At 35.0% G+C, this 12,745-nt stretch overlaps 1 protein-coding gene across 3 annotated transcripts in view; it reads right to left on the bottom strand.

Annotated features, from left to right (window-relative positions):
• The window catches only part of U2af50 (U2 small nuclear riboprotein auxiliary factor 50), a 30,227-nt gene extending 17,949 nt beyond the window's left edge, over positions 1 to 12,278 (bottom strand). For 2 of the 3 annotated variants that reach the window (XM_083128221.1, XM_083128222.1), the window contains exons 1-5: positions 12,128 to 12,278; positions 7,715 to 7,859; positions 6,502 to 6,614; positions 3,261 to 3,311; positions 1,245 to 1,372 (exon numbers count right to left, since the gene is read on the bottom strand). In XM_083128221.1, coding sequence (XP_082984347.1) covers positions 1,245 to 1,372; positions 3,261 to 3,311; positions 6,502 to 6,614; positions 7,715 to 7,859; positions 12,128 to 12,149 — 459 coding nt within the window. In that variant the 5' untranslated portion in view covers positions 12,150 to 12,278. The remainder of the gene's footprint in view (positions 1 to 1,244; positions 1,373 to 3,260; positions 3,312 to 6,501; positions 6,615 to 7,714; positions 7,860 to 12,127) is intronic. The other variant, XM_083128224.1, reaches the window with a different exon arrangement.
• Positions 12,279 to 12,745: the final 467 nt, after the last annotated feature.

Here is a 12,745-nt window from a genome sequence, read left to right as displayed (position 1 = left end):
GAACAAATTTAATATTCTGATAATTACATAAATGAGCTATTAGAAAGGAAATGTTTATTTCTGTGTAAATCGTATAGTTTTAAAATCAATTTTAGGATTCTATACAGTACTAACACTGAAATGCTATTTTATATACCACTTCTGATCCAGAATTATGCCAGAAATCAGTGGTCAAAAGTAGAAAGCTACTTGTAGCATCGCTACTGTAGCTACCTACAAAATTCCTGTAGTTGTAGTGAAGATTTCGCTACAGCTACATTCCTTCTCATTTTTAGTGGAAATTTTAATTAACGGATAATTATTTTATCTTAATTGTGGACATCTAAACAGTTCAGATATCAGTTCAGTTATAATTATCTGGATATCCATCATGTTCATGAAAATTATCATTCTTGAAAGAGTAAACAAAAAATCATCATTCACATTAGTCTCTTAAAAATAAATTAATTATTATCAATAAAAATATGTTTATGTATACACACAAATAATTCGAACAAAATAAATTTGTTTATTATTGTAAACATGAACTTGGTAGCATCCTAACTGTAATACTCAGATATGAAAATTGATTGATATGTCACTTATATAGGCATGTTACAAACACGACAGTGAAAATAAGTCTCAGAGGTAACACTGCTATGTCTGATACAATGATAATAAATAATGGAATCTATTATATAGTAAGTACAATTAGTAAGGACTTCTTTTCAATACCCATATGGCTGTAAATGTAGTTGTAGCTGTAGCAAAGCTACTTTTAAAACTTAGCATTTTGATACGTTTCTGAAATCTTGATATTTAATTCACCACAAATATGTGGTTCTATTAATCTTAAATATCACAAAAGTGGTATCTAAGGATACAGTGGAACCCCAATTCTACGTTTTCCCTCATTATACATTCACTACGTTTTCCCTCATTATACATTCAATCTTGATAGTCCCAACATAGCAATGTGATAAAAAAAATTTCCTCAATTTTACATTTTTCCGCATTTTAAGTTTTTCCAGCTTGAGAACGTAAAATCAAGGTTTCACTGTATTTATAATACACATACAAACAGAACTTTTACTTCTGCCATGTTGTAAATGACATTGTATTGCTTCAAATAGTATCGTATGAGAATGTTACACATTAGCATTATAATATGTTTAAAAAATTCTCAGTAAGTACACTGGAAATGGCAAATTTTCTGCTTCATCACAATCACTAGATTTACATTTCTGACAGATGGAAATCCTCACCTCAGTCACTCCAAATGGAATGTTTCCTACATACAACCGACGTGCTTGGCGAGTAATGGTTGAGCCTACTACAGGAACAGCAGCCTGTGGAGTATCCGCTACTATGTTGGCTGGAATCTGTCCTGCAGCTGTTAAAATGAAAAAAAAATATTTTGCATTAATGACATCTGGGTATGCATGGATACTAATTTATTAATTGTAACTAGAGCTAAACAAACAAAGAATTCAACACTGCCGCCATTGCATAGAACTTGGAACAGCAATTTCATTATTTGAAATACAGTATGCGCCAAAATATACAGTACTGAAATTAAAAGACTAACATTACATTGTTGTCATCTGTGAGTTTATTTATCCTGAAAGAAACACTACATACACACTATTAGCGAGTTATGACTTCCTTTTCACTACTGAGAACACGAGCAGCTGGAGCTATGACCCATCGACAAACGCACATGCACATTCGAGGTGCGCGAGTTTCAGTACTGTATATTTTGGCGCATACCGTATAACCAAGAAATTAGGGCAAAAGACAGTAGATTACGAACCAATTTGCACATGTTACAATATAGCAGAAATGCATCAACCACCAGTGGACAACTTAGGAAAAACATGTGAAAAGATCAGGCGCGGCTGGTGCATTATCTTCCTGGGGGTTCACTGAAGTCATGTGACACATACTCAGTTTCCACAAATATACTTCCTTTGCGAAACAAAAGGATGGGGGTGGCTTGAAAGGTTTGTCCAGATTTTTTTATCTGGGTGTATAAGGTTTCATAGTAGGGGCATGCGAATAAGTTTATGGCTGAAACTACAATAACTTTGTGCCCTTATTAAAAAAAATATGGGATTTTATTGGAAAATCATGGACATCCTCAGGTAGGGGGGAAGGAAGATATTTTTTTCCAGGATGGGCAAAAAACACTCTTCAGTCTGAAGTTACTGCAACACTTTTATAATAATTACCATATAAATTACTGACTGAAATGAAATTATATGTGTGTAACATATAATTTTTGGTTGACATTAATTTTCCCCTTCCGGTCATCCATGCTGATGAATCAGAACTGGTCCTACATTTATTAAAGGGAAATGGCAACTAATGGCATGTGAAATTGAATACTAGAAATTGAAACAGAGACCCTTTCATTGATACGCGACAGCTTTGTTCAAATTTGGAGCTCGTCAACCAGCACACACTTTATCTCTAACTTTCTTTCAGCGGACAAGGAAGTTTGTTTACGTTAATTATGTGCATTTCTAGCGATCATTTCTTACCTGCGTGAAAAGCAACACCTACACTGTATCAAATGAACTAACCTAGGTCATTGCTTCACTCACAGTATCATTTAATACTTTCCAACAACTATCCAAGCACTTCACACACTAACAAACTTGAGACATTGACACCATGCGACAAAGTGTCACATCTTCATGCCATTCTTTCACTTTCGCAAACCCAAAGTGTTTCCACCTTTAAGGCAAAACCTCTGAATGCTATTTTAGTAATGTATCTCTTTTATATTAATTAATTACATTTAATTCCAGTTTTAATTAATTTCTAGTCATCCTTCTCTGCCACAATCTAGCATTTATTCCAAGAAGTTTGGTGCAAAAATGATACAAAGAAGAGAAGATTGAATATGTAATGGGTGCGCTTGAAACTTAAACCCCACAGGGCAACACTGGAAGAAAGGAAGCAGCAAGAATGGTGCCTTGTGCCGCAGCTTCTGCGAGAGAACTGCGCATGACTGTTTCTTGGAGATCAAGGTTCGGCAGTATCCTCTTCCATGTATTTTGTCCTATTCTCAACTCGAGCTTTCACAATGGCACGAGCTGTCCTGTTGGGGTTCAACTGAGGGTCTGCACCAGGGTGACAGACTCGCAGTTTCGTCTTCTCAGCAAAAGAGTTTGCCATGTTACGGACACAAATGTATTACTTATTGTGTAAATATTTTAGTGAAATATTGTAAAAAGGTAAAGACATTGTTTACTGATCATTCTCGAGGTGATTACCGTATATTACTGGGAGTTCACTGCTCCTGTGTGCTATAGGGCCAGCCGCGCCTGGAAAAGATACATTTGGATGAATTTCATGATGGCAGAAATTATGACACCATAATGACATAATTGGTAAATGGAAGATGAGCTTGTTGTATTACTCAAGAAAATGTAACAAACTTCACATTACTTCATGTGCAAAGAGTAAACAATGAATTCAATGGAAAAGTTCAAGTTTGGATCGTTCAAGCAAATATCACAATCTAGACAAAATTTAATGTACAGATATATGAAATACTGCACAGACCTCAAAAACTTACTTCTACACATTCTTCAGTAAAGAAAGAGGCAAAAAGTGTTCCGAGAATGAGCACAATTTGCTTTAGAGATAAAAAAAGTGGCTCATTTACGATTTTCAAGAATGTAAGATATGAATTCCTCTGGATTTTCTTTTCTTCTGTTGTTCAGGCAAACAAACATGGGTCAAAACTAATGTTCAACACTGATATTATTAAATTTGCTTTCTATTGTAACGTATGTTTTCCAGGCATTTACTTGAATCCTTTTTCTATGTAAGAGCTCCCTTGAAGCACCCAATTAAAAGATGCTTGGCAGGCCATAGCACTGAACAGGATGTTTGCACCACAAGATTTGCTTTTTATTTCTATGTAAATATATATTTATTTATTGAAATTTCCAGTACAACAGAAGCCATTTTAAACCAAAAGAAATAACAGTAAAACAGTAGACTAGTGTTAAAGATACACAAAAAATAAAATAAAACAAACAAGCCAAAACAGGTAAACAGATCAGTTTCACAATAGCATTACTTATGTACAATTTTTTTAATACAATTTTTTTAAAAGTTGGTGATAAAAGACAAATATGAAATGAATATATGTACTTGGTTTGAGATTATGTTGAATTGATTTGTTAGCCTAAGGAATAATGAAAGTTCCCTTGCTCCGTGTTTTATGTCTAGACACCTCTGAGGAAGAGTTTGTGGAGTGGGATGCTACATCTTAGGTTTCCATTAATCATCTTATGCAATAATTTCATATTTGCAACATATCTATAAGTTTCTGGAGCATTAAATGTGTCGATTTACAAGCAGGTCTATCTTAGGCAGGTGCCTCAGAGCTGGCACACTATATCAAGTGATGGAGAGGAAAAAGCTGAAAACACTGTGGATCTTGGAGGTACGGGAGCCATGTTCCAGATTGGTGAACAGTATTCTCAAATGGGGAACACAAATGTTTTGAAGTAAATGGAAAGTGTTTTCAGGTTACTGATTTCGGTGAATCTGTACAGTAGGACTAGCATAGGCATTGCCTATTTTGTGACAGCTGAGATGTGATTTTCGAAAGTGAGTTTTGAATCTATGAGGATACCTAGATCTTGGTGGAGTGCTTCTCTTTTAATGACAAATGATGGAAATTTTATTGCAGGGGTGAAGTTCTGTATTTCCACATCCCAGATGGGCAAAGGCAGTGGTATATCCAAATTAATTGAAAAACAATTAAAACTGCAATGTCGAAATACAGAACTTCAAACTTCGCAATACTAAAACTATGTTTGCTGCACCCACCATGAACAAAATTTTTCAAAACTGAAAAACAAGTTAAATTTTATTTTATTTGGATTAACATAATAGCTTATGAAGTAAGGGCAAAGGAGAGAAAGTTAATTTCAGTAAGTGCAAATGCCAACCATAATTACATGTTTACTAAATAGCATTTACGTTAAAGGTGGATTTTCACTTTTTCGATACCTGTATGAATTATCAAAATACTTGGATACTCCTCTGTAATTTTGTACTTTTGTAGTATTGAGCTTCATACTTCTTACAACCGGTGAACTTGAGTAAACCTGCATGGAATCTAGTGGATAACTAATACTGTATTTGCTCTATTTTTCAATTTGCAGTCCTAATTATTGTGGCATTTTTAGTTCCAGTTACTATGAGTCGAGTAACTGAATAAACGTGGTTTGTTTGGATAGGTAGGTGAAATCAGTAGGTGTTTTGAAATCAGAAAGTACCTGACAGGTGCCAAACAAGTGCTGGGTCACAGGCTATTAGTCTGTACCATATTACCTTAGGATTTACATTACTGTTAGGATTTTAAATTATATTTAAATATACATTTGTCCAAAATATTTGCAAATTATTTCAATATGATTGAATGTAAGAAAATATTAGAAAAAATGACAAAAAGCAATGAAATCCATATGTTGGCGCCACACTCACAGTATACCAAACACATTACTCTGGAACATGTATATCAATGGAGGGTTAATATTTAAATTGTACATAAATTGTATAAAATAAATACAGTAAAACCTCGTTAATCCAGACTAATGGGGGGATAAGTTGACCGATTTAACAAAAGTCCCGATTAACTGAAATAACCTAAAAGAACAGTAGAAAATGCATTAAAACTCCATTTATAGCAACAAAACACGTTTATTATGGTGTATTTAAAGAGCATACACCTAAATACACTATACATAGAGGCATGCATAATTTGTTTTTGACGAAAACATGAAGTGTGAAATAACACATTCTAATGTAAATTTTTCATGTTTCTGAAAGGTGTGAGGTGCATTTTCCTACTCTGTTTAGTCACGAAATGAACTGCAAAATGCAAAATAGACTCTTAAACACGAAATTTACCGTTTATATACCGATATAACACTTTCTTAAGTCTGAAGTATCCTGTGAGTTATGCAATTCACGGAAAATTGTTTAATTCTGCTGTAAATATTTGAGAAGGAAAAATTGACTCCTTTATATAGGAATAAGCTTAATATTCTGGCAATGATTTAATGTGCTATTACAAGGGATATGTTTATTTTGTGTAATAGTGCAATTTTTAAATCAAATTTGGTATTACATTCACATTTTTAAAAACCAAAATGTCATTTTACATGGTGCTTTTTCACCGCCATAACAGCGAAATTTCATTTTATTTACAGCTTTTGAACCCGAAATTGACTCTGTTTTGTACCAAAATTTTGCTTTTTTATTTACCAAAAATATATGCCTCTAACTATACAGTACACTACAAAGTCTGCAGGAAACAGAATTTCATCAGTGGTTGAATGCCTTTTCTTTGAGAAGTTCTCTTGTTGACTTCTAGTCACATTTAAAACTTTGCATTCTGCTTTTTTTTTTCCTGTCTGGATGAATCGAAGTCCGGCTTATCGAGGTTTTACTGTACAATAAAATAAAATTTAAAGAAGACTGTGTACCTACCTTGCATTGCTTTATACTGCAATGGTGTAATATGCTCAAACCCTGGTGGAGGAACATCCCAGTACAAAGAAGCCTTCCTACGGCGAGACTTCCTTTCTCCTTTGCCACGAGAACTGAAAAACAAAAATTATAAAAAAAATTTAAAACAATAATTACAGATGCATCTGCAATATTTACATACAAAATGAGATGTAAGTCAATGATATGGAACATGTCCAAATCTGCAAGCACAGCAAGCATTCTACTCTTTCATGTCACTTTCCTCTGCAGTCAAAATCAAACCAATTGAGATGAAACTTTGCATTACTTGCCACTTTCCTCACCAGATGTCAGTTCGAACATCACCTACAGTGCACAGTACAGAAGCAGAAGGTTGATGCCAACTAAACATCACAATTGCTTTCCACCTATTTACTATTCATGTGGCATGTGATATTTTTAAAAATGTGATTTGGTGTTTTTGTGTTTTTTAAGTCCACTTGATGCACAGTAAGGCTAATTGGGACTGGAGGTTCAGTTTAAAGTTGAATACGAACAACTATGTGCCTCCACCGGGTATCAAACCCAGGACCCCTTGATTACAAGGCAATGACTCTACCACTGCGCCATCGGGGAGACTTTTTTCAATTCTCCTAAATACAGTATTATTGATAAGTCCAAAAAGCACTGAGTTTTTTTATTATTTCTTTTTGCAGGAAACATACCTCTACAAAGTAAAAGTTGCAATATGTCTGCCAAAAGTAGAGTTACACTAAATTGAAGCATGCACTTATCATATTTTCCACCTATGGCACAGACTCAGCCAATAACAGTAGGGAGATTCCATTGGTGGTCCTGTACTAGAGGCAACAGCACTTGCTGATTCGGTCACAGCAATGGCCACTTACAGCTATTGATACATAGTTGTCCTGGTTCATCATAGATAAATGCCAAGATAGTAGAGGATAATTTGTTGAATCCCTCAACAGTACCTTCTCACGTGTGTGCTTACTATTTTAAAGCCAACTGGAATATGAAATACTATGGCCAGCAAAAAATAGGTTTATAATGCAAAATCTTAAAATAGGTTAAACCACAGACCTATGCAGTGATAAATGTACAATCTGTAGAAATCTGAACTTCCATCAGCTTGGAAGAGAGACAATTCTGAAGTCTTAAGGTGCTTATACGTCCTACATTAGATTATATAAATTTATGAATGAAAAATACAAACCCTGATCTACTTCTTTTCCTCTCCCTCCTCTCTCTGCTGCGAGATCTCGATCTTGCTCTTTCCCTGCTTCGAGATCGTGAACGTTTCCTGTGCTCTCTGGAGCGAGATCTGCGTCTACGATCTTTCTCCCTATCCCTTTCACGATCTGTAAGAGAAAAACATTATTAATCTAAACTGTAAGTTTATTAAAATAATTCGCATTCTTAGAGAACTCACGTTGTATCAGCAGTTCATAATGTACATCTGATCTACATATGTGTTACAGAGATATTTTAAAGGAATAGAATGAAGAGCATAAACATACGTAAAGGTAAAATTCCTCATGCACATAGCACTGTGTCATGAAGGCACATTTAGGGATGTGGCTACAGACAATTGAATTCAATTTATTCCATTACCTGTTAAGCCATTTCTTACATTGTAGAAGTATTTTCCTAGTTCCTACATCTCACATAAGTTACAATATTATTTAAACTTAAGAAAATCCCGACTCTTATCACATTGCTCAAGATTCTAAACTTTGGATAGTTAAGCCATTTGTTACATTGTCTAAGTATTTTCCTAGTTCCTACATCTCACATAAGTTACTACAATATTATTTAAGCTTAAGAAAAATCCCCTCTTATCACATTGCTCCAGATTCTAAAATTTGGATAGCAAGTGAAAAAAATAAGGGTTATTTACCCACCGTACCCCCTCGAGAATTATGTTCAAATTTATATTAATAGACAGATTTTGATGTTTTGTGTAATTGAAAGAACACATCGATAATAACGATTGGTACCAAACCTTATAATCAAATAGTTGTTGTTGTGGAATGTCATTTTGGGTGCTAGATTCAATTGCACGAAGCCTTCATGCTGTTGTTATTCAAGTAACATGCTAAGGTAACAGACACACTTTATTTCACAATATCACATTTCTGTGAGCTAAAATCAACTAAAAAGTTAACATAAAAAAGTTAATAAACAACAAAATATTTCACTTTCTCTAGGGGGGTATAGAGGGTCAAGGGTACCAAAATTTATAATGGCATGTTTATTATCCTGATTTAATGATGCCCATGATACACACAACACACATTAAAAACTAATTTGTGAGGAATGATGTCATGAAAAGTAGGTTCAGCAAGTGATGTAGGAGATAAAGGGAAATGTAAGAATAAGGAAGCAATCAAACATACCTGCTCAAACTCACACATAAAGCAAATAAAAGTAAAATTATAATGTTAAGTGCAGCAAACCTAACCCAGGCCTACTTGTGCAAGCACATAGGAGTAGGTTAAATATGGCTCCTCAAGACTTTCCATGGTTTAAGATTGTTTCAAATGAATGTTTCTGTCCTTTGTTGATGGAGGTGTGTTATAGCAAAGTAATGAATGGTTGATGTGGTACAATATCATGTCAGAATGTCCTTGCCAATTCATCAGTATTTTAAGTTTTGCATGCAGGGAATTATGCACTATTATGTAAATTGGGGTGTTCTGTGGTTATGGCTTATAGGGCAATAGGAAAGTTGCATGTGATTATTTCATTTCATGATTTAGTTTATATTATTAACAAAAAAATTTAAGTATGTGACAGCTGGTAGCACTGCTCCTGTGTCAGTAGACACCGTCTAGTTAGTTACACGGTGTAACACTGACTCGTCTACTTCGTTGATTTGGTGGCAAGTAGCGTATTTGGTGTCTGCAACATTTGCACTATGTTCTGGAGCAGTGTAATGTGGTGCAAGCTAACTAAAGCAGCAGATAGGTATTTGTTAAATCTTCTGAACTTGAATGTTACCAGTCATTTTCTTGCACCAGCCTGACACCGGTATACACCTGCACTACACCTTGTGTCAAAAATTGCAGTGCACTAGACAGAGCTGGTATCTAGAGCTGATGCTGTGATTGTTCATGCAAGTAAATTTGCTGTGTGAGTATGACTGTAGTGATGGTGGTTTTACTTTTTTGTATTAGGTTTCATGCTGTCAGAATTTCCTTACGTGTGTGTGTGCATACAATGGCATTTTCTTGAAATGGAGAATGTGTTCTCTGATATGACTGTTTTGTTTCTATCTCATCAACTTCCGTGTCACCTTTCATCCCTGCAACCAAAGCAGAAAATTGTTGTTTTATATTATTAAGAGCGTTACATTTAATGGTGTTAATCAATTTATGTTGTTAAGTTTCCCTTTCAGAAATCTTTGCCTTTTTTTTTCCACTAGTTAAGAAGTGATGTATTTAGTGTCGGAGCAAATGCAGAATATCTCCAATTTCGTTAATATTTGGTATACTAAATAAATTTGGCCATCTAATCACGAATCTGTTGTTAAAATGCAGGGGTCACGTCTGGAAATCGTGAAAAAAGCTGATGTAAGTTAAGAATATTTTATTTAAAAAGCTGTATCGCATTGTTTTACGAACAAAATTTTAACTAAGCTGGCCTAACCTAACCAGAAATGGTTCATAGGGCTATCCGTGAATGGTTCATGGCAACATATATAGACGTAAGTGTACAATTTTTCACATAAACCCCCCCCCCCCACTTTTAACAACAGATTCATGATTAAAAGGGCAAATTTAGTTAGTATACCAAAAATTAACGAAATTGGGAGACATTCTCTATATTGTGCAATCATACCTTGAGTGTCATTACCATTTGCACCTGCTTGCATGCATTTTGAGTGTGCATACAACTGGCTTTGGCTCCGGGGTATCATTCTACACCCTCGATTTTCCGCACATTCCAAATATTTTTGTGAAAATATTTAGTTCCTCATAACAAACAGTGTTTGTAAATAGATCGGAAGGTAATTTTTTACATCTACGTGCTACGAAAGTTACGTTTTTCTGAAAATTAAAAATTCTTGAGTAACGTCAATGAGGTTTTCTCAGGGCTTCTATGATGGCGGATGATGGATTCATGCAAAAGGCGCAAGTCTGAAGATTTTGGATCATGGATTCATGTCACAGGTGCAAGTCAATTTTTTTTATTTTTCTTCTTATGACTTGTGCAATGGGAACATTTGTGATTGTGATTGTGATGTGTTACTTGTGTGATATATTGGCGGTTTGGACATTTCAGACATTGGAATTAATTATTTATTTTTGGTAACTGCAGGCCGAAAAGGGGAGGGTTGTATTTTCTAAATGATTTGTGGGATGGGATAATTTGAGACTTCTTATTTTTATGATGGGACGGGAGTGGACGGTGGTATTCTGTGGAAAAGGGCAACGACGACTTTCAACATAGGCGTTACTTCATTTTTGGACTTGGAAATTTAACTTCGACCCGCAATTCAGTGCCTGGCCTTGGTAAAAAGAGGTAAGTTACCTTCTTAGGTTTAATTTTAGCCTTCATTTTTGGTATCTTCATGGGTCAATGCAGAAAACAGTGAGAAATAGTGTTGGGAGCAGGTGACTCTGGCCAATTTCTAACATGCCTTTAAAAGGGACTCTATAGATAAAGGCGGGGTAGTGGTAGGAGGCGGTAAGTTAATTACCCCAGGGGCGGAGTCCGGAATCGGTGGGAAATTTGGACTCTACAATTTCAAACGACAATATCTCAACTTGAAACGGCTGTACATTCGTAAATACTTGTTTCCGGACTCCAAATTTTTGTTCCTTATAATTAGAATCGCATAATTTTCATAAAAAAAAATAATTATAATAATAAATATAAAAAAACACTTTCCAAAATCGAGGGTGTAGAATGGGACAACGGACCCCTGGCTTTTATGAATAAAAAATGATGAAAGAATTCCGGGATACGAAAAATCTCTTACATTGGTCACAAAAACATATTCCAAGACCAAATGTTTTATTTGTAGTTTCCACGACTCGAAACAAAATTTATCAATAGAAAAAAACTTAATTTTTCGAGTGGGCACACACTGTCACGGGCACAAAATATGCTGGTAGTAACCAGAAAAGTTGTTTGGTGTGTACTTATAAGACATGTATACAATTAGATTCATGTAGAAAACACGTGTATATAATGACGATATAGAATGCCACAATCGGTAGGCCTGCATTAACTTCAACGCTTGAATGTTGGAATGTCAGACTAAACTTTTATCCTAAATTTACGGCAAGCAAACAAGTCTGTGGATGTGGATCCTCTTAAGATTATACGTACATAAATTCTGATACGTGGAGGAGCAGACTCTGCCTAATAACTACAGGACTTTATAATGGTCTGGTCTCCACAGCTTACAATACACAACGTTCTCTCTAGAATATAGATATTATTCTCGTGTCGAAATTATTTAACCTTAAACAAGAGCATTGTTGTCTCTGCAAGTTACGCACTAATGTACGCATTCCCAAACTTGGAGACATGGAACTATGTCTAAAATCGATATCAGTGCAGATTCTCACTTCCGACGCATATGTTACACTACAAGTAGCATATTCATTATACTTGCCTGCTTTATTTTCTTCGCCCATTCCTACAGGTCCAATTATAACAATCCGCCCTTAAATCTGCACAATAATCTACAAACTGGATTGAAAACTATTCACAAACGAAATTTTGCCAACACTACTCAAAATGGCGTACCATACACGAAAGTCCTTTATGAAGCTAGCCTCAGCCTCGTCCAATCTGGGTACTTCCTATTAACACTAATGTGGAGCACAAGCTCCGCCCTACGTTCTCATACGTAAGAGATCACTAAATTTCACAACAAACATACCTAAAATATCTACTCAAAAACCATATATGATCATAATTACAAAATAAAGCAGTTCTTGAAACAAAAAATAAAAATTGGGAATATGTTATACTGCCGGAATAAAAATTTATTCCTGACGTAAATTATATGAGGGTGGGGATAGTGTTTCAAGTAGGTGTTGATGGAGCACTACCAAAAGGGATTCAAAACGACCTTGAATGAACATGACGTCACGATTGAGAAATTGCACCTATTTTTATAAAGTTTTATATGATTCAAGAGGTTTTCATGAACACTGTCGTAAATGCTATTTATTGCGACGATGAATCTACAGATATAATAGTTCTTGATTGTTTTCACATCTTGGAA

Source organism: Lepisma saccharinum, chromosome 9, assembly GCF_977018435.1.
Source record: "Lepisma saccharinum chromosome 9, izLepSacc3.1, whole genome shotgun sequence".
In the NCBI taxonomy this organism is placed as follows: domain Eukaryota; kingdom Metazoa; phylum Arthropoda; class Insecta; order Zygentoma; family Lepismatidae; genus Lepisma; species Lepisma saccharinum.
This window is presented reverse-complemented; position numbering and strand designations above follow the sequence as displayed.